This window comes from Fopius arisanus, unplaced genomic scaffold (assembly GCF_000806365.1).
Source record: "Fopius arisanus strain USDA-PBARC FA_bdor unplaced genomic scaffold, ASM80636v1 scaffold00064, whole genome shotgun sequence".
NCBI lineage: Eukaryota > Metazoa > Arthropoda > Insecta > Hymenoptera > Braconidae > Fopius > Fopius arisanus.
The window spans coordinates 502,537-525,612 of NW_011887803.1; the positions used below are offsets into that span (position 1 = coordinate 502,537).

The following is a 23,076-nucleotide window of genomic DNA, read 5'->3' on the forward strand; positions in this document are numbered from 1 at the left end:
TTTTTCTTCGTTTTGAGTTCAGTTTAAGGTCAACTGGCAGCGGTGAAGGGTCACGGACACTTGTGAATTTTCCGGAGTTTTTCTCTCGATTATTTGATATTATTACGGGAGTCTCTGAGTTCTACGGAGAATTTTCAGTCTTCGGGAAAAGTGAAAGTGAAGTGACTTCCGCGGATTCTGCCCGCGAATGTTGCGCATTTTCCGAATTTTCCGACCACGATTTTCTGGTTTCGAAGGATAAGGGAAATTTTCACGGTGGGAAGGCTGTAATTTATTCGGTTTTTCCGACTGACAATTTTTTTTTGGAGGAAAAGGCGAACAATCGTCGAGGTCGTCAATTTTCCCGTGGATTTTCCGGTGGAATAATTTTCATATTTTTCCGACCCGGAGTTTCTTACTGGGAAAAAGGGTATCGCGAGAATTTTTTTATCCGAAACACAATAACCGTCTGAGTTATCCGATACAATTGTTTTAAAAAAATTTGCCAGCGAATTTTCCAGGGAATTTTCCACGAAATTTTCTTGTGAAAAAAAAATTTTGAAAATTTTATTGCTTGCAAAATTTTGTTCTGGAAATAATTAACGAGAGCATTGGAAGTTCACCAACTTGTTGAATTTTCCGGGGAGTTTTCCACCGACAAAATAATTTTCTAACGAAAATTCGTCATTGGAAAAGAAATTTTTCGGAAAAATCGTTCGCAACGTTGGATGTGAAGACTTGTGATATCGTAAAATGAATTTAGACCTGAGTGGAAATTACTGTGGAAAAGGCGAGAAAATTTTCAACGATTGGAGATTTTTCTCTGGATCCGCAATGACCTTGGGTCGAATGGAGAGTTTTCCGAGGAGCTCTTTGCCGAGTTCTGTAAATGTGCAGTTGAGTAATAGAGGGTTGTGGCGACAGTTCCACGGAGAAACTACAGAGATGATTATCACAAAACTTGGGAGGTAAGAAAACACTGATTGATCGATAATTAACGATGTTTTAAACTGATGAGTCGAAAAGTGAGGACATTAAAAAATAGGTGTAATCGCTACACGTACTCATAAATATGAAATTATCTCACTAGTCACTGCTGTCAGCGAAAAATGCTAAATAACTTTTTTGTTCATTATTTTATTCTCGATAAATAATGTCCTGTACTTACCCCCTCTAAATCCACCCCTTACGGAGATAAATCGATATTTAATGATGACGTCTCATTAAATCCCGTCTTATCCTTCAGCTCGGCGCGAACTATCTTTCATGTAAATTACTCCGTTACGAACAGGTTTCAGAAAAAAAGTTATAAAACCTTTTTTATTACAAAAATAATTATCTACAAAAAATGTTGAATGACATTTTCAATTAAAACCACCCCTTATCGAGATAATTCCGCAGTTTAATGATCATCAAATAATTTTTCTAGATAAAACGTGATTTTTGCGTGCAGTAGATGAACTATAAAATAAATTTGTAAAGATCAAACAATTTTATCCGAAAATCGGTGGAAGGAAAAGTATGAAAGTATTTTTTCTTTTTTTTGCACGCCTGCATGACGACAATTCTCTTAATTACCCTGAGCCCACGTAAACTCACATAGAGATCCGCCGGAGATAAACGGTCATCCTTCAATTTTACCATGCAGTCATCCAAAAAATCAAGCGAGCGAGATGAGAAAGAGGGTCTCTTGACACTCAAGTGTCCCAAGTAAATTTCCAAGTCCGAAGGCGTCTAAAACCCTTGTTTGTCGAGACAGGGTCGCACGACAGTCCGCCGGCGCCTCAAGCTACTTGTCCTCTTTGTCAAAACCATGCCGACACCGACATGGAAACCCCAAAATCCCTTTTTACCTTCACAATGGAAATTATTTTTTTTGTCGCTCACCGAAAACACAAAAAATCCACGGGATTTTCCCTTTTTTCGGTCAAGTGGGTCCTCAGGAAATGGACAAAATTATTTTGTCATTTAGACATGCGGAAGGGCCTTCTGCATTTTTTAGTTTTCCGCCCATTTTTTTATTATACACATTATTAATATTATTATAATTATACATTTTTATATTTTAATATGCATTTTATAAAAATCGCTTTCACGGATTTTTTGCAAACACAATTGACATTTTTATCACATGCATCCGAATTTTTCTTAATTATTGTAATCTAATTATTTAAAAATCGATCAAAATAAATACAAATTGGCATAATAAAAAATTCAAGTCTATTAAATAATATGAAATATTTAAACAAAAAGTCACAACGAATTATCAGCAAAATGTTATCGTGAAAAAATTTCAGAAACGACGGTTTAAAATTTTATCTGACGATCTTCTTTGAAGCCGTCACTCAACCATTTCCTGGGTGTATCCCAGGTACCAATTCCGAATTCCTCACCCTTTCCCGCCCCCCACGAAGTCAATTACCCCCGGAAGAGGTCCAACTCGTGAAAACCCAATTAAAAGCTCGTTAGACCTCGAAAAGTTAAAGAAAATTGGAAACTGTTCTGCCCACAGACGGATGTTCCCCGCCATCCAGGTGTCTATCACTGGACTTGAGCCCCACGTAAAGTACTACGTCCTCCTGGAAATAGCGCCTGCTTCACAGCGGAGGCACAAGTACGTCGGCAATCCAGAAAAAAATACAAATGACGACGTGAAGAGGAAGCACCAGGGGTGGACTGTAGCTGGAAATGCCGAGGTCCAATCACCACCTCATAAGAGACTTTATCTCCATCCGGATAGTCCCGCCACCGGAAAACACTGGGGACAACAGCCCGTCAGCTTCGCCAAATTAAAATTAACAAATAATACCGTCGATCACCATAACAATGTAATTTTTTTATAATCAATTGATGATTGTATTAATTTTTGAACTCTGAAATATTTTCTGATTTTCAGATTTTTTTTAATAAGAAAAATTTGAATTTTTTGTAGATTGTTCTCACATCGATGCATAAATATCTCCCGAAGATCTGGATAATCCAATCGGACGGCTTAGGGAGTATCAGCAACATCTACAGCCAGCCCTCTGCCTGTTTTTCCTTCGAAGAGACGGAGTTCATAGCAGTAACGGCCTACCAGGTAGCTAGAATTAATCATGCGATAACTGCGGTGTCATGGTGGGAATTCCAGTGGAAAAAAAAATCTGTCTCGTTTCCCGTTGGTGGGAGGTTGACGAGACAGATCTCATTGGAAAGCCAGGGAAATTTACCATGGAGACGAGTCCCATGACGGTCCATTTTGCTCCACTGGTTCGCAATCACTGATAAGACCAACAATTCCGACCAATTTTCGACCAATACAGTATTTCTTCAATATCTCAGCAACCACTGGAGCGAATTCGACATGTGACTATATTTTTTAATTGGAAATTTTCTCAGCTTTCCGATGAGATCAACCCCGATCCTCTATCTTCACTGCTATTAGTCATATTACAAAAAAATTTAGCCCAAGTGTTTGTTTTCAGAATGAGAGCATTACAAAGTTGAAAATCGATAACAATCCCTTCGCCAAGGGTTTCCGAGAGACAGGTCATTACCGTTGCAAGAGAAAACTCGAGGAGAGCTCGGAGAACTCTCAGGAGGAGGAGCCGGGTACCCCGGAAACTCCAAAGAACAGCGAAAAAATTGAGAGAATCGAGATCGAAGAGTCAAATGGTGAAAATGCCACTTCAAACCGACCCACACGTTTGCATCGTCCTTGGTGCACCGCCTCTCCATCACCACCACCTAAACCCACGGGAGAAAGTTCATTTCCACCCCCACAAATACCTCAGGTCTTTAATTTCTCGAATACTTCACCTCCCAATGTTTTTTCCCAATTTCATTTCGATCGTCTCAGGTTCTTCCCGAATTTTCCACACAATAATTTTTTTATCAATCACCGATTTCATCGGTAATTATCAATAAATAATTAGTATAGGAAAAATAAAAAACTTTCTCCCGCATTCAATTTTAATTACTCTCATTCACTTTTCCAATCCATTCTTTTTTCGAATCGTTAATTTAAATTTCGAGAGAAAAAGAAAACATTTTCATTAAGTTTAATTGTAATTTTAGTGAAAGGCTAGTGAAGTAACTCGACTTGTGCAATTATGTAAATAAGTGGGTAACAATCTCCAAACGTTGGAAAAATAAATATTTCATATTTTTACGATAAAATTTTCCATATTTTTTTTTGTTTTTTCATGAAGTTTAATGATAATTCATGATAATAGAGGAAAACGGGGCCAGTAGTGACAGGCGTCAGGCCCCAGGGCCTGTGAAGTGGCCAGACGACTAGACTGAAGGACGACTGGGGCCTTCTGTTCGTGTAATAGACAACTGACGCCAGTACTTGAGTGAAAATCACTTGAAAATCCTCAGAAGTCATTTTCTCCCTGAAAATCATTGAAAACACTTATAATACAAGAGCTCCAAAATTATCTGATATTTTCCACTTTTCATTCGTTCGGTTCGTTGCACATCACTGAACATATCAAGTTTTCCAAATAAAAAAATAATTTTTCTGGAAAAGTTAACAAGCCCCTTGACAGGTAATTATTTACTAAATGAAAATATTCAATTAATTCTGAAGCTCGAGTTGTTGTCGGGGATTATTTATTATTTATTATTTTTTCGTTAAAATTTCAGTCGATAGAATTGCACCATGAGACGCGGTTTATATTTAACATGTGTATTGTTTATCATTTGTCGCAAATAATAATTATTATCAATCTTACATATTCTTAAAACTAATCAACATCAGCTGTAATAAATACGACACGTATCGTAACTAACGGTGCGAGTCCGTTATACCTGAATCACTTGAATATTAACCAGTGGAATGTGATCGTGACGAAATTATTAATGATAAGTCAATGACAGCTGTCTCAAGAATCTATTCAGCGATCATGCAAATCGACAGAAAGGATAGTTAGGGATATTTCCGGTGGAGAACGCACGCCTCGAGATCTTTTATCTCTTCAACTTTTCGATGAATCGGAGGAAATTATTCTGGGGTACACTGTTAAAAAATTATGCTGGAAATTTCAAGTAGAAAAACTTCAGGTATGACTGCTTCTGGAAATCGTGAAAATATTTCAAATTCGGGCCCTAATTTCCCGGAATTTTCAATCTATGAATTAAATTGCATTTTATTGAAATTGAAATTGAATTCAAACTCTCATAATTGAAAATTTAAATGACTGGAAGTTCAATGAATTTCTACTAGTGTAAATTTCCGTCCAATAGTCGGTTCTCTCTACCCCTAGGGATTTTTTTGTTTTGGTAACGGTCTAGGTAAATTTTGTGATTTCTAGAGAATGTTCTCAACTAAAAAAAAATTTTTTTTTCAAAGACAACAGCGCTGATCGCCAACCCCATCGGGATTGAAAGCCGGACAGAACGGGGGATTTGTTCTCTGGAGACAGAAAGAGCCCCAGGAGCCGACGGGTGTGTGTTGTCCCATCAGGAGGCGTTCACCAGGTCTGCTGTTGATTCTGGGGCCTGCGGGGCACCTCCTGGAGCACGGCTCGGCGGTCATATTCTTCGAGTTCCCGAAGATGCTCTCCGCCATGTAGCAGACCACCCAAACATGGCTGCACAGTTGCTCATTCGGGTCCTTCTGACAAAATGGCTGCACCTTTCCACCATTTACGCAGAAATCCACGTGACCAACTCTTCCGATTTCCCCATAGTATCCCGCGTTCGTGTGGATAACTTCCACGAAGTCCGCGTCACCGCTGTCCAACCTGAAGGGGTAATTGATTAACGGCTCGATAAGATTCTCGTGATATTTTCACATCTAGTGACTGCCTAGGGATTTTTTACGTTTTCATGAATTACTGGGGAACGAGAACACCTAGAGGGATCGTCATATAAAATTTTTCAGCTGAAATTTTCCTGGCTTTCGAATGGAACTCAGTATAATGGATTCGGAGGAGAGTCACCTGTTGACGAGCCTGGGGTGTACCAGGGGTCTCGCTGGGTCCAGTCCGATGATCTTGTGCATACGGAAGAGGAGGAAATTTGCCATCATACCGCAGAGATGAGCCCCCAGGGAGTGACCAACACAGGTTGTCCTCAGAATTGGCAGCCCCAGGTGTCTCAAGGTCGTTAGGGTCTGGGCTAGGCATCTAGCCACTGGTTGGAGATTGGAAATTGCTGCCGGGTAGCATGGGGCTGCACTCAGGGCACCCCAGTCCACCACGAAGACGTTGTAACTTCCGTTTCTCAGGTACGCGTCGCGGAGAATCGACATTGGTAGAATATCGTCACCTCCTGGAGGATATTTTTTAAAACACATAATCATCTTAAATGTTTTTGTTGGACTTGACCGGCAAAAAAAATATTTAAAAAATTGAATTTGAATTGAATTGATTTGTGTATCCGGTTATGCTGTGGAAATGGATTAATTACCTGCATAACCGTGGATTAAAATAATATTCTCTAAAGTCGGTTGATAATTCATCTGCAGCCAGTCCCCTTTGAACTTCTCCATGAGTTTTCTCTTGCTCTCATTTCCTGGTGTATAAAGATAAACATGAACGTCGGGATCGGGACACGCGTCCTTATCATCCCCTCGTCTCCATGTGCAATTCTCTTTATTATAATCAGCTCCACCGCTCTCTATTGCGTCCTGGAGTGGTCCCCGGGCGAGACGCGTTAAACTTCTCTCAAATTCCGTAAGTGCCGAGACACTAAAATTATTTTCACCCCAAAAATCTATACTCATCCAGAAAAAAATTATCAATAGGTTCTTCAAATTTTTACGGGACATGGGTAGATCGGGTTTACCACTTGTTTTTATAAAAAGTCAATAATTTAATTTGCCCGGCGCTAAGAGGTGACTGACACGACTCGGTGAACGTCTCAGTGATGACTAAATCCAGAGACAAATATACTCAACGAGTATTGTCGCTTCATTGCCCCGCACTACCACTCTTTTTACCGTTTTTTCCCCTTCATTTCTTTTTTTTATTTTAGCTTCTCCTTAGCCGGACCCATTAATTTTTTATTAGTATTTATTGCCATTATGATCTTCGGGGAGTACTGAGCGTTGACATTTCGAAAAAAAGTCGACGTTTTCTTTTTAATATTTCAGAGGTGAGAAACCATCGCGATTTCATGTGATAGTTTTAATTTCTTTTTTTTTTTCAAAGGGAATCTTAAATTGAATGTAATTGTTGTTGTGGAAAATTCAAAATATTCGGGCATTATGACTTTATTTTTAAAATTCTTTGGGACTTTCTTGAAAAGTGCATTTTGCGGGAATCGAGGCTGCAAGCAATTGCGCTACTTCCGTGGATTTTAGTGGACAGTAAAAAAATGTTTTTTTAGGCCACCGTGATATCATGATTCATTTCAAATTGTAAAGAGAAATTTTTCTTTTTTATTCCATAAAAAAACATTGATCTCATGGTTTTTTTTTGGTTTTCTTAATTTCCGTTTATTCGCTGGTACAATTTCTCATATTTTTTATTCATTTTATAAAATATACATTTGGGAAGATTAAAAATCTCGTAATGGGGAAATGCGATTTTTTTTTTAGTTCTTCCTCTTTTTTTATTTCGCGTGAGAAATGGGAGACTGTTGATTTAACATCGGAGAAAGTCTGCAACTCTTATTTTCGAGGGCAAATTCGGTGAAATTTCTTCCTTACACTTGACATCGGCAACTTATGACACGTAACAACTAAAATTCACGTTTTTTTTTTCTGCGGGGGGATTAGAAAGTCCAGGAGATCGGCGGGATGATATTATCGGTAATCGTTGCATAACACCTGGTGCTCGAAATAAAAATCATTTCCGCCAATTGTTTTTGTCATGTTCTTTTATTTTTATCTATATGTTGACAGCATTAACAAAAAATTATTCATCTACTCAGTATAATACAAAACATTGACACAATCACTGATCGATTCACAGACTAAACACTCGATAAACGCGCAAAAATCATTTTCAACATGAGTCTCAAAAAAATTACTTTCCGCACGATTCGACATGAACACAAATAAAAAAAAAACACGTCGAAAAAATTTCACTTTGCGCCCTAGTCCCGAAAAGTTCCTTTCTCCTCCAATTTTATTTTTCCATGATAATTCGTCGAATTACATTCGGAAAAGAGGGTCATTTCTTTTTTTTTTCGATAAACCGGAATTTTTCCGGCTTCTCCCTCCCCTCCTCGTCCCGCCAAAAAACAAATAAAAAAACATAAACAAAAAAAACGTAAATTTATTAAAAAACAATTATTTGATATTCAAATTATGGATTTCCGCTTGGATGGCGGTGGCGAGTTGTGCCTTATCAGCATCGGTAATTTTGCCTCCCTTATCACTCGTCGTATTGGTGTCTTCTCTGGCGCATTCTTTTTTATGGAGAAACCAGTGATAGCGCTGACACTCTCTGTCGCAGTACTGAACAGCCCGGCATTTGCTACACTTTTTCGTGGCTTTTTCTTCACCGCAGGTGATACATATCTGTGACAGATCTACGAAACCCCGTTGGCCATTGATAGCCGCCGAAACAACGGAAACGGCTGACGGTGGATCGGTACCAGCTAGAGTCGCTATCATCTGTCGGAAGATGGTGCTCTCCCTAAAGGGGAATTCCCGGACTATCTCTCGGAGAAGAGCCTCTTGGTACTTATTGCACTTGAGTAATTGTTTTATGAATAGCTCAACGAGATCTGTTTGACACTTCGTCGAGGTCTTGTCCGTCGCCTCTGGAGATTTTTCTTTTTCCACTTTTTCTTTTCGCGCTTCTTGACGTTTTTTCAATTTTTGAATCTCGTTTATTATGCAACTTAGGTAGTGGTATTTAAATGCCATTATTTCGTTTGTCTCAGCGCCGCGTGTCATCTCACGTTGGCGGAGTGATTCTAGGACTTTTTGAACCTGGTAACCGAGCGAAATTGTCTGATTATGCGACTAGGACGAAAAGTCGGGGTTTACGAACGGGATTTTAGGAGATCGTGGTGGTAATTTTATTTGCGGGAAAATTTGAAATTTGATGCGGAATAGGAAGGAGTTTTGAGGAATGTCAAATTGATGAATAAATAAATAAATAATTAAGGAAACTTATGCATTTGACTGGAAGATGGGAGATTAGGGATTTTCGATATTTCAAATGTAGGATATGCAATTGATACTCATGAGAGAAAATAATAGATAACTCACCTTTGCCAGATGATCTAACAATCCCGTACATTTTTGCAATGTAATGGCCACCCTGACCGGATGCACATTGACCTGCATAATGAATTTATGAAAAGAATCAGAGAGATGGGGTGGTAGCATCGGCTCAGTCTGTAATCCCTGTGGTTTAACGTAGTAATCGATGTCAGCCTTTGGTATGTAATTATTGATTGTTGCAACGCAATTGTGATTGCCAACGAATGCTGCCATTTGCGCTGCTGTACGTGCCACTGAGTTAGTTGCATTGATTTTGGCACCACAGCTCAGCAGAAGATGGCACAGATCAGCATTGCCACTCAGGGCGGCCAAGTGGAGGGCTGTGTAGCCGTTGTCCTGTTGACAGCCATTCACATCCGCTCCCTAATGAAATTTGTTTTTAATTAAATACATACCATCGGCTGGTCCGAAATTCTCCAATTAAAAATGATCATTGCACCGGTTAAAATAATTACTTTTGCCACGTTAATTTATTAATTGAAAAAATTAAATCGTTGGGAAATATGTACATCGAAATTTGAAGGAATTGTTGGGACAAAATGAGGATGTAGTGTAATGGAGCAATTATTGATCTCTGATTATAAATGTAGGGGAGTTAGGGCTTTTAGAATTTTCTGCAATCGATTATTATTGTTTTGATGTCGTTCTAACCTGATCCAATAACATCTGAGTTATTTCCTTGTTTCCTTTGTAGCAGGCGTGTTGCAGTGGACTCATGCCATTCTCATCCACAAAGTCGATTTTTAATTTATTGGATGCTAGGAGAGATTTTAGCTCTGTTGCTTCGTTTTTTTCTACTTTGGAAAATATTTCACGTTGAATGTCTGTACACATTGTTGTCGACGCCATTTTTAGGTGGACTGGGGCCTCCAAAGAGGATTGACTAAAGTGGAGGCTCAGTCCTGGGGGTTGGAGTGACCCCGGCGCCATTGTAGTACTGCACCCCTAGAGAGGGAGGGCGCCACACGAAATGGGGGTGTCTGCCCGTCAGCTGACTCGGTGAATGTTATTTTCTGCGTTACGAAATTGCTATTCACTGAAATTTTAAAACCCCGTCGACTGGACCCATTGCGATGATTGATCCGGTTTATAATTTATACAGAACCTCACGACATTAATTATCGTGAATACACAATTTATTCGGCAGAATTAACATTTGTTCGATCATTACAAACAACAATGATTAATTTTCTATCATAAAAAATAGTTTTAATTACCTGATCCTTAATTAATTCATTGATTTAAAATACTAAGATATTGTCAGAGAATTGAATAATTAATTATCATTAAGGGCTGCACAGGGTCTTAAGAAATCTATCGGGTGGTACACATTAGGTCGTAATTGAAAACAGTTTTACCATTAAAATTCATTGAATCGGATTTTTTATCAAATAATAATTAAAATTCAATTCTTTCATGATTCTGTTTAAAAAACAATCGTATTGCACTTGAGTGGATTCTATTGATTGAAAAACATTTTCTTTTCGGTTGATTAAAATCGTCGATTGTCATTTGATTCTAACAATGTGATGTTGTCATCTAAAACTCACATATTTACACTCAGTTAATAAATTTCAAACACCTAATGATTTCAAACGTTTCTAGGTGAGAAAAAGAGAAATTCAAAAAATTGAATTCACCGCATTTACAGGATGCAAATTAAAAATACGCCTACTCAGTCTTCATTCTATGTTAATACAAGGTAACAATAATGGGAGAATTATGAATTAGTTCAGTAACAAACCGGTAAAGTCTCATGATTCGACCGCAAAAATGACCATGAAAATCAATAATTTTTTTCTCAATCGCTATTCAATAAGAATATCAAATTCGATGCTTCGTCATTCCGTTACTGAGTTGATCGTTAATATTTTTTAAAGCTTAAATGATTTGTTTGTGATTGATTCGAATGGTTTTAAAATGTTAATTATTTTTTGGGTCTAGGATATCTGAAATTGTGTGACGAGGAGTTTTGTAGCTTTGGCAATATCGTAGGCACACGATCGGACTTGCTGAAGACACCGATCCATGTGTCCAGGATCACTGGTGCATCTTTGAAGGCCAGCGCATTCGGCCTGAAGTCTTCCAGTGTTTCCATTGAGTTGCCTGAGGGCTGATCTGATGTTATCTTCGATTGGGTTCTGCATTTATGGAAATGGATTGATTATCTCCGAGAATTAGAAAATAAAAGAGACTGATCTGTGGAATCAGTGAATACCTGTGGGAAAATAGCAGTCAATTCGGCAACAGCAACTCTAATCCTCTCAGCACAGGGGACAAATGCCTCCCTGTGCCCTGGATCCTGCATCGCCATCCAGAGCTCCTGAATTCTTCTGGTGACTTGTTCTGTACGTCTTGTAACTTCGTCACATGATGGAAGACTCGACGATTGATACGACCAGAGGCTCTGAGTCGTATTGGGTCGGACCAGAGTCTCCCCATGTGGCTTTGTCTGTAACCAAAATAATCGAACAAATAATTCTAATGTGAATGTATCCGTGTCTTGTGCTCTGCATTACGAAAGAACTGGAAATATGAAAAAAAAAAAAATGGAATTGCATTTTTTTTTTTACTTGACTCATAGAATTCCACGGTCCAGGCTTCTTGAGTCCCTCTCGCGTTTCGTACATTGAGGCAGGTCTCTGGCCCCTGGAGAGGGTACTCCTGAGGTCCCCGAGGGACTCCAAGACCGGCTCCTGCTCCCCAGAGTGGCCGTTCATCACGTCCTCTGGGAGAGATTTCTTCTGTGATTGTATGGTACTCTTCAGTTCTCGATTTTCTCGAGTCAGGGCCTCAATCGTCTTCTTCAGGTCCTTCATCTCTTCTTGAAGAGATTTTATAGTCGATTCTGAGGTGCTCAGCTGCTTCTTCAGGACTTCTACGATCGAGGGGAGGCCCTTGGCCATTGGGGCCAGTGCCTTCTGTAAAATAATAAAAATAAATAGAACTCCAAGATTCCCCATTTCACCAGTTTTTGAAAACGAAAAGCCATTAAAAAATTGTCCTAGGGGATAACACGGAAAAAATTATTAAACAGTTGTCTAAAATATTAAAATTCCAAACAGATTAATTAAAGACATGAAACCCTGGAATTTAGTATAAAATAATTACGAAATTAATTTTTGCCATTGTTAAAAAAAAAAATCTGAGTCCTGAAAAATTGACATGCATAAAATAGGCCATCCAACGACAGATTTAACGAGCAATCACTTGCCTAGAAGCAGAAGAGCCACGTACTCAGACGTTTCCTCGTTTTTTGTTTTCCTACAAGTGCTGGCACCTTAATTACCACAACAAGCATAATAATCTCGAATTACCAATGATAAAACCGACCCTAGTAAGCCTAAGACTAAAGAAAATTTTGCATCTACACACAACAGAAGCTGATCCATTCATTAAACATTTTTTGAAAATATTCTAAATAATTGAAATGAGTGGAAACACATTTTTTCACCTCGTTTTCGACGTTTGTCGAGCGAATACTGGATACGTCGGTAGTTACAGCAGCGTAATCATCGTCTGAGGCAACACTGTCGTACAGAGGCTCGTCATCAGAAACCTGAGAGCCGTATTTCTCTTTTTTTAAAGCTAAAACTGCAGGATCTGTACAAAAAAAACGAGGGCTTCATGAATTAATTACGAAAATTCAGGTGAAATAATTAATAATATAATTACCCTGCAATGGAGTTGTGTTTGATATCATGTGTCTCCTGCCAGCTTCGGTGAGTAGATCGATTATTAATACCGTGAATTCTTTGGGTGTGAATCTCGCCAGCTTCTGTCGTCCCTGATTTCTCGTGGATGACAGGTGTGGATTTACCGGTAGAAAAGGCACTGTTGTCCTCTCTGGAAGACTCGCATGCGACAGCCAAACTAATTTCCCAAATGATCCATTAAAAATTATCCACAAAAATAAAATCCGATTGGTCAATGAGTGAGATGAGGTCTACATGAATCTAAATGTCGAATGATTAATCAGAGAATTCGTAATGAAATATTCCGCCTTCCAGATCTTGAAAGAGTCCATTAAATCCTGACGTCATCACAAATTTTATACAACACTAGACTATTTTTATTGTCTACTCAGATAAATAGTAAATAATTCTGTTTAAATAATTAGGTTGTTGCTCACCTGTCCCTCTGTAGATGCAGAAAAGAATTCATGCGGATTATTAATGGAAAATAATATCGAAGGACTAATAGTTTTAATGGCCTATTGTGATTTTCAACGTGATGAGATGATTAATTAACAATAGTATCCATGAACATTAACAGAGATTAATTAACACTGAGTTTACGATATTGGGAGACTAAATAAATGGTTCAGTAATTTTCTAGGTTCTAAATATTTTCGGTATTGAGGACATCGAATATTATAATCGATCGATACAACACCAAAAGTGAAAAACATAAATTCCAATGATTCCATTTGGAATAAAAATAATTAATCAACAAATTCCAGTTGATGAGATAACGTGGTCACTAATGAATGAATAAATTAAATTCGATATCCTCAAGAAATTGTAACAATCATTAATTATCCTACGACAATCACTCACCAGCTTCAGTCTCACGTCTGTCGACCTCGTCATAGACGTCCATGGCTAGCTCCTCGAGTAAATTATTAGGAAGCAGTTGGAGTCGAGTTCTAGCTTCAAATGCCAACTCGTTCCTCTCGAGATTGACTGACCACTCGGGGATAATTAAATGCTCCTGAGAGCGATGATCTGGCTTCCTCGAGCATACGAAGAACGTCAATCTGTCAGTGACTTCGTACATGCACTCAACGAGTCTCTCTGACAGTTCCAAATGTCCCGACATCCTATGAAATGTGAATAAATACGGGAAATTATATTATCCCAGTGAATGAATGACAATCAAAGAATGACAAAACGACTTGAATAAATAAATCAATCAATCAATCGCAATGAATGATTTATACCTGGCAATTTCCATGGGTGTATGCCCATTAGAATCAATTAAACTTGGATTGCCTCCATTAGCAATGAGGAGCTCCACCTGGAGTGCCTGGCCAGCCCTGGCAGCCACGTGAAGGGGATTTGTTCCTTTCTCCTTGTAGAAATAATTGGGATTCGCACCCTGTGCCAACAATCTCAATGAAGTCTCCAGATTGCCAGTCCTGACACTGCTGTGGAGCTGTTTACTCAACTCCTCGTCACTGCAGAATTCATCTTTGCTGGGGCGCAATATGAACATCAGCTGCTGGTGTTTTAACCGAATAAAATCAGCTTTTACTGGGTGCAGGGGATCCTTGGGCTGTAGCTTGCGTCGGTTTATCTTCGAATTACTTGGGTCCATCAGGGAATGCTCCCAGATGCTATTCGCACCGTTATCGTTCAACGTTTGCACCATCTGATGGGAGAGAAAATTAATCAACTTTTTGGAAAAAAAATATCGAGGATAAAGGCTTATTTAATTCTCAATATTCAATAAAATGTGAAGGAAAATGTGTGATGGGCTTGTAATATCATAAAATCATCTCATCATTTGTGTTTAGAAATTTTAAACGGGTGGATGGTTTCATCGATTGAATATTTTTATTAAACCGATGAGTGGAAAATCTGGATAAATTCTCACAGAGAGCAAAAATGGGTTCCAGACGCTCTTGTGGAGGGACTTGATGTGTGACACATGTCGTCCGAGGCTTCGGTGAATGCTGCAGCACTCGTCGCACAAGAAAATGGCACGGTTCACTGATGCCCATCCTGGCCCTGTCCAACAAACAGAAAATGAGAAAAAAAAAATTGTCAGAACCATGGGAGATGCCTCTACGCCACCCAATGACTTACTTCCTGTCTGGCATTTATTTATATACAATTTCTGGGAGCTCAGGGGAACCTAGTAATCACTTAATACCCCGGACAAATCCAAATATATGTACTCGGTCCCAAAATACAAATTAATTATCCCAAAAAAAAATTAAAAATTGTGATAAATTGAAAAAAAATATTTCGCAACGATTAAGTAGGAGAAAAATAATCAATACTAATTCTGTATTTTTTAAATTACTTATTGATAGAAGATTCCACAATTTGATATTAGTTTTTAAAAATTAAAGTTGTTTAATGAAAATTTTATTAGAACGGTAAATTAAAAATGAAAATTCACTGATAATGAGTCTCAAATTATTTGAAGGTCTGAATAATGAATATAATAGGAATAAATAGCGATAATTCGATTGAATCCAAAAGAATATAAGATTGAGTCGAAAAAATTAATTTATTCTAATCTCACCAAGAGCTCCACAATCAGCACAGAGATCCGAGGTTGCTTTGTACTTGGGTCTTGCCATCTTGATCTAATGATTAAAATCACTGAACCCCAACGATTTCTTCAAAACGACTTCATTTTTCAACAATATAAACCAAAGAATTAGCGAATAAACATGGAAAAACCAAGCGCCATTGATTGCCAATTATTTTTAAGTCCCCAAGTATTTTTGACAGGTTAACGATGTGTGCGTGTGGGAACAAAATGGAGGCTGGAATAGCCCCTTGGCGCCGTTAATTAATAAAAATGGAGGGAAAATTCAATTTTTCTGGAGAGAATAATTGTTTCATCGATACATCACCAAAAAATATTGATTATTCTTTTTGAATGTTCATTCATCTCAGGATTAATTAATTTTTACATGAGATTTTTCTAATTATTTCAATTCATTTTACAAAATTATTTGTTTTGAATTTCAATTATTTTCCCACGGTATCGTGTCTCCACCTTTTGTCGAAAAGATCACTCACATGAAAACCGTCTCGTCGTTTTCATAGATCGTACCTCTGCATCTCTTTTCCGATCTCTCCCGACAATTCCCGAGTGTGCGTTCCTTTTCCCTCGAGAAGTTCCTGAGGGATCGGTATGTTCCCCAATTATTTCACTTTTATTCCATTTATTCTCGAGCAATCATTCCATTTATCCACATTAATTACCAATAATTGTGATAACCGATCATCGAAATTAGCGTAGGTGTTTGTATTTTTTGGATTAATTGAATCTTTTTGTGGTTAATTGCAGGTCAATCATGGGCCGTCGACCAGCGAGATGGTGAGTTCTCATGCTGTTTATGTTATTAACAATTACCCAAACTATTTATTCATTAAAAAACAATTCATAAGTTACTCCCAATAATTCAGTGGATGAAATATTAAAAATCATCGCGATGGGATCGAATATTTTTGCAACTGTACGCAAACAATTTTGTGGTTAGGAAATTTTTTTTTTATTGACCCGATGACTTCTATATTTCTCCATATGATGAAATAAAGCATTCCATAATTTCAATTGCTATATCTATTTAAACAAATTATGTATAATGCATATTTTGATTAATTTTGGAGAGCAATAATTCATCTGTTTTGTTTTACAATTAATGTTTTATTCATTCTTTATTCTAACTCTCTTAATCATTTCCTACCTTGAAAGACTTTAATTAATTATCATTTAATTGTCGTTGTACAGTTATCGCTACTGCAAAAACAAGCCTTACCCAAAGTCTCGTTTCTGTCGTGGTGTCCCAGACCCGAAGATTCGTATTTTTGATTTGGGAAAGAAGAAGGCGAGTGTCGAGGATTTTCCCCTGTGCGTTCATCTCGTGTCAGATGAGTATGAACAGCTGAGCTCAGAGGCACTTGAGGCAGGACGTATCTGCTGCAACAAGTACATGGTGAAGAACGCAGGAAAGGATCAATTCCACATTCGCATGAGACTCCATCCCTTCCACGTCATCAGGATCAACAAAATGTTGTCCTGTGCCGGGGCCGATAGGTAAAATTCACTGCATTCCTTAAATTTTCTCTAATTAAAATATTGATTACTCCTTGAATTGTGAATTCAAAAATGTCAACTTATTTATATTCGCTGAGAATTGTATTACCATTAAATTAATTTTTTTAATTTCAATTGTAATCTGTAAGGATTCGATAACTTCTCATAATTGTGAGCTGTGAATTTTTCACTTAGGCTCCAAACTGGGATGAGAGGTGCCTTTGGCAAGCCCCAGGGTACAGTTGCCCGGGTTCGCATTGGACAGCCGATCATGAGTGTGAGGTCGTCAGACCGTTACAAGGCCTCAGTGATCGAGGCTTTGAGGCGTGCCAAGTTCAAGTTCCCCGGTCGCCAGAAGATCTACGTCTCCAAGAAATGGGGATTCACTAAGTATGATCGAGCTGAGTACGAGGAGCTCAAAGCAGCTGGACGCCTTGCTCCTGATGGCTGCAACGTCAAGTATCTGCCAGAGCACGGACCCCTCGATGCGTGGAAGAAATTCAGAGAGTACCTGGCCACGGCCTAACTCTTCTGACAATTTTTGGAGATCGATAATTGAATAATAAAAAACATTTGAAAAACAATATTCTGTATTTTATTTTTTACACATTGTTTTATCCCATCGAGAGATCGGCATTAAAAATCATAAAAAATATTCCATCCTACTTCGATCGTCGAGATAAATCGATAAATGAATGTTTCCAACTGAAATTCAGTGAATTGCGCCAACTTCTCATTTAATCGGTAAAAATCTGTCATGGCAACGGGCGAGATAAAAAAAGAAATAATTACACCGGTATTTCACACCTATCCCCTCTGCAAAACGTCGGATATGCCCGAGGAAATGCACCAGGAAGTCCTGGAGGTGTGTGTCACTGCCACTGAAAAATTCTCTGACAATTACGAGCTCGCGGCGAAAATGATCAAAGACGACCTGGACAAGAAGTTCGGAGCACCTTTCCAGGTGATCGTCGGTGAGTCCTATGGGTTCTCTGTCATCTACCAGGAGAAAACAATGATGCATATGTATTCGGGAGGAAATATCGCTGTTTTGGTCTATAGAACTGTCGTGGGATTTGGATAATTAATAAATCAAACTCTCTTTCCGTATTATGTTGTATAAAATATTTTAAAATTCTCCAAATTGAATAATTAATCGTCCAATTTTAACATAAACAATTGCAATTAATGCACGCATTAACGGATTAATCAAATAGAATAAATATGATTAATATACTCCATTTATTTTTCTCCTGAGTCGTACATTCGTTCTCTCCATTATTTCACTCCATTTATTTTGAATTTAAAAATTAACTCAACTATTTTTTCACAATTAATAAATCGTTTTGGTGTATAAAAAATTTCTCCGCGTGGTTACACGATTGATAATAGATTTCTTATGATTAATAGTTCATTTTCGACCTGAGATATTATTTTTTTTATTTTGTCCTTCGGATATCGGTGATTGAGTCAGGATTGATCGAGTGGACGAAAAAAATCGGTTGCGTTTTTTTTTTCGCTGAGGGATTTCAAGGGGAAGGAGTCGAGGGAGATTGATGGGTAATATCTCACTGGATAGCCAAGAAAATTCCGATTTCAAACCCTAATTGACGGTCTAGATTGACCCAGTGATTCTCTGTTAATTATCCCTTTTCGAATTTGGGAGTGGAATACCGATATCACCGATATCTCATTAATGCGCGGTGCAAAATGGTTCCACAATGAGAGTTTAAAGTCACAAATTTTCCGGGCTATCCAATGAAACATGTTTCATCGTTGTATCTCTTCAGGTTCCTGAGGTGTGCCGATTTTTTCACTTCACCCGATCGTCCAGTTGCGGTTTATGCGGCGTCGGAGAATTCTCAAGCCGATTTCCATATGCAAATCGCCAAATTTCCTGCGCAGTACATATACAGAAGGTGTTTCAATTGATACGTTATCTCAAATCCATAGCCCTCGCCGACGACGGTGTGCCAGGAAGCCCCAAATTTCTTATCCATCGTTTCCTTTATCATCCGCGAAACATTCTCGTAGTTGTCAGCGTATTTTTCAGCCGCTGTCACACATAATTCCATCGCCTCCTGCTTCATCTCGTCTGTCATGTCACATTTCTGGGACACATCAAAATCGATAATAATTTATATCTTAAAAAAACAAATATTCGCAAAGAAAGAAAATTTTTTAAATGCGTTTTTCTCTACACGTGGTTTCCATAATGATCAATTGTCGATTAAATTCCTTGAAACGTGCTCTTGGATACGCAGACTTGTTTACTGATCAATAAAAATATATCTCAGGATGAGGAAAACTCACTCGACACAGGGGATAGGTGTGCAGAATTTTTACGACGTCGTCCTTCTTCACTTCCGTCATCGTCGAAGAATCGGTAAATATTCTCCAAGGAGACTGCAAGAACCTGAACAGATCTTGGTTCTAATCACTCTGAGTCATCTGGGTGGGGATGTTTTTGTTTGGGGGTGGTGTACACACCCCCGATCTCCAGGGGATGAGGGTGAATAATTTAACGCATGCGCTCATCCCCTCCGAGAAAAATCGTTTTGAAAACTCATTTTTGTGGAACAATTTTTTATAAATTCTCGTGACGAATAGCAAATGATTGTTTAACAGCGAATGAATGAAGGAGTGATAAATAATAAAAATACAGGGAGGGATTTTCCATTGAAAATAGAAACATCCAAAGTTTTGGCATATTTATTACCTCGATTTAAACAATATGTTTATTTCAATAGCTACCGTTTAACTGCAAAAAGTACCACTAATTACAATTTACATACAAATTTGACATTCAACGTGAATAATCTACACTTACGTCTGGAATATTTTAATACGAATATGATATAATTCACAATAGAATAATTTTTTATATAAAAATCCTAAAGTTAATTATCTGCACCTACATAAAATTTATAATACAATTCCACTTTGTTCTAAGATACTTGTTCAATTTTTCCAGTCATTATCTTCGCGATCAAGATTCTCTCATCATTCATCAGCTATCGATTTTTTAATATTTTTTCAATGCTTCGGCTCCAATTACTCCACTTAATTATATATTTCAAGTATATATGTATACATACTTTTTATTATATCAATATTCACACGTGAATATTTACGCCTAAATTCTGTCTCAATATTCCTACTGAGGACTGCGCACAAGACTGCGCAGGATTTCCATTAGTGAATCGGTGTAATTGTGAAATTTGTTTCAAGGGCGAAGGAAAAGAAAAATTTAGAATACTGATTTTTCGATTTTTGTCCGATTCATATTAAATATTCATATTAAATCTTACTTTCATTTTTTAAATCCTTAAAAAATGTTTTATCACTTCATTCGTTAGTATTCCAGCTATATCTGTAAATGCACCTGCAATTATATTTATACGTGACTATAGATACATGAATGCTTCTCGATATTCGAGATTTTATCGATGCAGTATTTCTATTCTTCATAAATTCTACTTCTCTAGTTCGATTTTGCGTCGATTATTGGGGTTAGATTGCCAAAGAGACAACTGCGCAGAACGCTGCGCAATATCGCTATGAGTGAATCGGTGCAATCACAGGATTTCACCGATGCAGTAAAAATGCATACGAAGAGAGTAAATTTAGAATACTGACAATGATTTTATTTCGTTAAGCAAAGGGAGCACATTAAAAAAAATGAAGTCTCCTTATAATCAATAGCATCAACAATAAAAAATTCAACTTCACAATAACAATCATTCATCGTCCCAATAACAACAAGAAATTTCTTGATGCCTTTACCCATTCAATCAAGAAGAATTGATCTCTATTTTCGATCACTAATTAACGAATCACCACACCAATGATCAACTCGTGTCAATTATTCCCAGAATATAACAATGTTATTATATTTACATGAAAATAGGCAGATATGTAGCGGATTAAAACTGTTCATGAAGGGAAAAATGAACTTGTGATGATTTAAAAAACATCATTAAAAACCTGATATTTTCCCGAGTACCCCCAGTAATCCAGGGATGATCATCAGTATTGATTCTGCATTTTCCGAATTAACGGAGATTCCGACATTAAATTCGTGTACACGTTTATCTGTCTTTGTCAATGAGAATGACAATTCATATCCGTATCGCCCTCGGTCTCGGCACTGGGAATATCATCGTCAAGGTCAATATCACAGATGCGATGATTGGAATGATTGTCATTGGTTGTTGCTGAGTCAAGGAGAGGCGACAGTTTCTCAGCTTCGCTGTCCTCATCCTGACCCTGACTCTCATAAACAGCCGATTGTTTCTCATTGACCAATCGCAGCATATCCCTCCCCTTGTGCCCAGTCTTATCTCGACAGTGACCTTGACCCTTTGCCCTGACCCCAGGTGACCTTCCATGGAGTTCCTTCTGTCCTACCTGAGTCTCGTCCCTCGCCAGTAGCACAGACATCCGAAATTCCGGTGTTGGGCATGGTGTTACACCACCTGACCTTGACGACACACCGAGGTCGCCCTCTTTATGATTGGCGTGCTTGAGGACTGGAGTTCGTTCAGCTGATCTATTGAGAACCTCAGCTGCCTGTATAGCACTCGCGGTGTCGGTGTCAGGGGTGTCAGGTGAATCCGGAGGTATAGCTGCTGTTCTTGGTGTGTAGGGTCCATTCAACGCCTCGATCAAGGACACAGCTTCATATCCCGATGGAATATTCTCACAATTTCCCTCAGGAAGTGGTGGACTGGAAATAACAACACCAGTTGCCTTCTGGAGGGCTTTGATCTGGAGAAGAGCGCGAAAGGGTGCCCTGCAGATGGGACAGTTGTTGGCCTGATACCTCAAGGAGTCAGCACACCCGTAGCACAAGCATAGGTGCCTGCAGGGAAGGATGAGGGTGTCCCTGACGTCGCACATGCAGATGACACACTCAGACCCATTGTCCTCGGTGTCGTCGTCACTCCCCTGCTGCTTCGTATTCTCCGTGTTCTTGTTCTCGATTCCGTAGATCTCCTGGAGTAGATAGCACAGACCATCGACGTAGAGCTTCTGCTTGAGAGCTTTGAGGATGTAGGAACCGTCCGAGTGTTTTTCAACGACAGCTATCGTTGTGTGAGACTGTCTGGGCTCATCTGAGCCCTCCTCTGCCACACAGTGAATGGCGATTGGAATTATTTCACGATCTGTGTTGTAGGTGAGGTCCTCCTCGTTGAAGAGGGTCGGATCGAACACGTGGGAGGACTGAGTGAACAGCTGATTAGCACCTTTTTTGTAATGAAATGTCTCAGAGTTCATTGATGGGTCCCGAGGATTGTAAGTGACGCCTTTGGTGGTAACCTCCTCAGTGCAGAAGTAATAAACAGTTATTGCGCATCTAACGTCGCAATCGAAGGTAAATTCGATATTAAATTTTGTGGATTTCTTGTCCACGTCGTTCTCTCCGAAATGCTTGATGGCATTGATGGTGTCATTGGACTCTGAGGACGTGGCGTGTTGGTCGGAGCTTCTCGTCAACCTGAGGGACTCTTTTCTGATGTTTACGAGACTCTTCAGGGTTTTGGTGGGATCATTGGCCTGTGGTGGTGGGTAAGGGAATGGCGTTGGACGACTCCCCAGGAAATTGAGATCCGGATTTTCACCGAAGAGGTAGGCCTCCGGCTGAGGTGTGTCGAAACGTTCCCCACCCATGATGAAGTGACTTCCGAAGTAGCTTCCTGATCTGGGGGGATACTTGTACGCGTGATTCGAGACGATATCCACCTCTTCGACACCCGCATTCTGTCGGCTGGTGAGCGATCCCATTTTTTTTTCAGCAGAAAATGCAAAACAAATCCTACGACTCCGGAGATGACTTTGAGAATCGCTTGATTGACAGCTGGAGGGTATTTTCACACGTAAATAAACACCAGGACACTCCTCTCAACCTTGTTGTCAACTTCTGTCACTAGAAAGTCCTTGAAAATCACTAGAGTCCTCAGAACATCACTGAAATCACGGTGATATCACGAAAATTGCCTAGTTTGAGGGAAAACTACTGCTTTGAGGGCTGATTAACGTGTTTTTGGGACTCCAGATGATCAGCTGGAGGAGTTTTGCTGCATTGATGTTTCCTCCAATCCCATTGGCTCATCTCCACCAGCCAGATGCCATCTTCTGGGGGA

At 38.9% G+C, this 23,076-nt stretch overlaps 8 protein-coding genes across 8 annotated transcripts; 3 read left to right on the forward strand and 5 right to left on the reverse strand.

Moving 5' to 3' along the window:
• The first annotated feature begins 813 nt into the window (after nt 1–813).
• LOC105269115 (T-box-containing protein TBX6L-like) lies at nt 814–4,046 on the forward strand. Its single transcript, XM_011309121.1, has 5 exons — nt 814–947; nt 2,492–2,807; nt 2,912–3,058; nt 3,444–3,633; nt 4,036–4,046. Exons 1-5 carry the CDS (start codon nt 814–816, stop codon nt 4,044–4,046), a joined length of 798 nt encoding a protein of 265 aa, XP_011307423.1.
• A 1,063-nt stretch (nt 4,047–5,109) lies between these two features.
• Nucleotides 5,110–6,941, reverse strand: LOC105269071 (phospholipase A1 member A). The gene is made up of 3 exons (XM_011309060.1): nt 6,376–6,941; nt 5,907–6,237; nt 5,110–5,708 (listed from the first exon to the last, which is right to left on the reverse strand). Exons 1-3 carry the CDS (start codon nt 6,734–6,736, stop codon nt 5,309–5,311), a joined length of 1,092 nt encoding a protein of 363 aa, XP_011307362.1. The 5' UTR covers nt 6,737–6,941; the 3' UTR covers nt 5,110–5,308.
• An 829-nt stretch (nt 6,942–7,770) lies between these two features.
• LOC105269073 (ankyrin repeat and MYND domain-containing protein 2) lies at nt 7,771–10,022 on the reverse strand. Its single transcript, XM_011309061.1, has 3 exons — nt 9,800–10,022; nt 9,134–9,511; nt 7,771–8,851 (listed from the first exon to the last, which is right to left on the reverse strand). The coding sequence occupies exons 1-3, from the start codon at nt 9,995–9,997 to the stop codon at nt 8,204–8,206; spliced, it is 1,224 nt and encodes a 407-aa protein (XP_011307363.1). The 5' UTR covers nt 9,998–10,022; the 3' UTR covers nt 7,771–8,203.
• A 239-nt stretch (nt 10,023–10,261) lies between these two features.
• Git (ARF GTPase-activating protein GIT1) lies at nt 10,262–15,625 on the reverse strand. The gene is made up of 9 exons (XM_011309062.1): nt 15,404–15,625; nt 14,747–14,880; nt 14,091–14,521; nt 13,708–13,970; nt 12,824–13,021; nt 12,603–12,751; nt 11,722–12,069; nt 11,367–11,600; nt 10,262–11,289 (listed from the first exon to the last, which is right to left on the reverse strand). Exons 1-9 carry the CDS (start codon nt 15,459–15,461, stop codon nt 11,089–11,091), a joined length of 2,016 nt encoding a protein of 671 aa, XP_011307364.1. The 5' UTR covers nt 15,462–15,625; the 3' UTR covers nt 10,262–11,088.
• Nucleotides 15,626–15,939: 314 nt separating this feature from the next.
• On the forward strand, nt 15,940–17,514 carry RpL10 (ribosomal protein L10). The gene is made up of 4 exons (XM_011309063.1): nt 15,940–16,022; nt 16,181–16,210; nt 16,625–16,930; nt 17,126–17,514. The coding sequence occupies exons 2-4, from the start codon at nt 16,188–16,190 to the stop codon at nt 17,454–17,456; spliced, it is 660 nt and encodes a 219-aa protein (XP_011307365.1). The 5' UTR covers nt 15,940–16,022; nt 16,181–16,187; the 3' UTR covers nt 17,457–17,514.
• Nucleotides 17,515–17,601: 87 nt separating this feature from the next.
• LOC105269077 (dynein light chain 4, axonemal) lies at nt 17,602–18,783 on the forward strand. Its single transcript, XM_011309067.1, has 2 exons — nt 17,602–17,904; nt 18,721–18,783. Exons 1-2 carry the CDS (start codon nt 17,688–17,690, stop codon nt 18,726–18,728), a joined length of 225 nt encoding a protein of 74 aa, XP_011307369.1. The 5' UTR covers nt 17,602–17,687; the 3' UTR covers nt 18,729–18,783.
• LOC105269076 (dynein light chain 4, axonemal-like) lies at nt 18,174–19,394 on the reverse strand. Its single transcript, XM_011309066.1, has 2 exons — nt 19,244–19,394; nt 18,174–19,041 (listed from the first exon to the last, which is right to left on the reverse strand). The coding sequence occupies exons 1-2, from the start codon at nt 19,301–19,303 to the stop codon at nt 18,793–18,795; spliced, it is 309 nt and encodes a 102-aa protein (XP_011307368.1). The 5' UTR covers nt 19,304–19,394; the 3' UTR covers nt 18,174–18,792.
• A 230-nt stretch (nt 19,395–19,624) lies between these two features.
• Mrgn1 (Mahogunin ring finger 1) lies at nt 19,625–23,001 on the reverse strand. Its single transcript, XM_011309068.1, has one exon. The coding sequence runs from the start codon at nt 22,715–22,717 to the stop codon at nt 21,035–21,037; it is 1,683 nt and encodes a 560-aa protein (XP_011307370.1). The 5' UTR covers nt 22,718–23,001; the 3' UTR covers nt 19,625–21,034.
• Nucleotides 23,002–23,076: the final 75 nt, after the last annotated feature.

Excerpts from the sequence above, each read along its gene's own strand:
- Mrgn1 (XM_011309068.1), bottom strand. The coding sequence starts at position 22,717 with ATGGGATCGCTCACCAGCCGACAGAATGCGGGTGTCGAAGAGGTGGAT.
- LOC105269073 (XM_011309061.1), bottom strand. The coding sequence starts at position 9,997 with ATGGCGTCGACAACAATGTGTACAGACATTCAACGTGAAATATTTTCC. Across the intron at positions 9,512-9,799 it reads CTCAGATGTTATTGGATCAG|GGAGCGGATGTGAATGGCTG; the intron begins GTTAGAACGACA and ends AAATTTCATTAG. Across the intron at positions 8,852-9,133 it reads TGTTAGATCATCTGGCAAAG|GTTCAAAAAGTCCTAGAATC; the intron begins GTGAGTTATCTA and ends CTCGGTTACCAG.
- LOC105269115 (XM_011309121.1), top strand. The coding sequence starts at position 814 with ATGACCTTGGGTCGAATGGAGAGTTTTCCGAGGAGCTCTTTGCCGAGT. Across the intron at positions 948-2,491 it reads ATTATCACAAAACTTGGGAG|ACGGATGTTCCCCGCCATCC; the intron begins GTAAGAAAACAC and ends TTCTGCCCACAG. Across the intron at positions 2,808-2,911 it reads CCGTCGATCACCATAACAAT|ATTGTTCTCACATCGATGCA; the intron begins GTAATTTTTTTA and ends AATTTTTTGTAG.
- LOC105269071 (XM_011309060.1), bottom strand. The coding sequence starts at position 6,736 with ATGTCCCGTAAAAATTTGAAGAACCTATTGATAATTTTTTTCTGGATG. Across the intron at positions 6,238-6,375 it reads TTTAATCCACGGTTATGCAG|GAGGTGACGATATTCTACCA; the intron begins GTAATTAATCCA and ends AATATCCTCCAG. Across the intron at positions 5,709-5,906 it reads CACCCCAGGCTCGTCAACAG|GTTGGACAGCGGTGACGCGG; the intron begins GTGACTCTCCTC and ends TTACCCCTTCAG.
- RpL10 (XM_011309063.1), top strand. The coding sequence starts at position 16,188 with ATGGGCCGTCGACCAGCGAGATG. Across the intron at positions 16,211-16,624 it reads GGCCGTCGACCAGCGAGATG|TTATCGCTACTGCAAAAACA; the intron begins GTGAGTTCTCAT and ends GTCGTTGTACAG. Across the intron at positions 16,931-17,125 it reads TCCTGTGCCGGGGCCGATAG|GCTCCAAACTGGGATGAGAG; the intron begins GTAAAATTCACT and ends TTTTTCACTTAG.
- LOC105269076 (XM_011309066.1), bottom strand. The coding sequence starts at position 19,303 with ATGACGGAAGTGAAGAAGGACGACGTCGTAAAAATTCTGCACACCTAT. Across the intron at positions 19,042-19,243 it reads ACACCTATCCCCTGTGTCGA|AAATGTGACATGACAGACGA; the intron begins GTGAGTTTTCCT and ends GATGTGTCCCAG.
- Git (XM_011309062.1), bottom strand. The coding sequence starts at position 15,461 with ATGGCAAGACCCAAGTACAAAGCAACCTCGGATCTCTGTGCTGATTGT. Across the intron at positions 13,022-13,707 it reads CAGACGTGAGACTGAAGCTG|TTTGGCTGTCGCATGCGAGT; the intron begins GTGAGTGATTGT and ends TTGGGAAATTAG. Across the intron at positions 12,752-12,823 it reads AAACACAACTCCATTGCAGG|ATCCTGCAGTTTTAGCTTTA; the intron begins GTAATTATATTA and ends TTTTTTGTACAG.
- LOC105269077 (XM_011309067.1), top strand. The coding sequence starts at position 17,688 with ATGGCAACGGGCGAGATAAAAAAAGAAATAATTACACCGGTATTTCAC.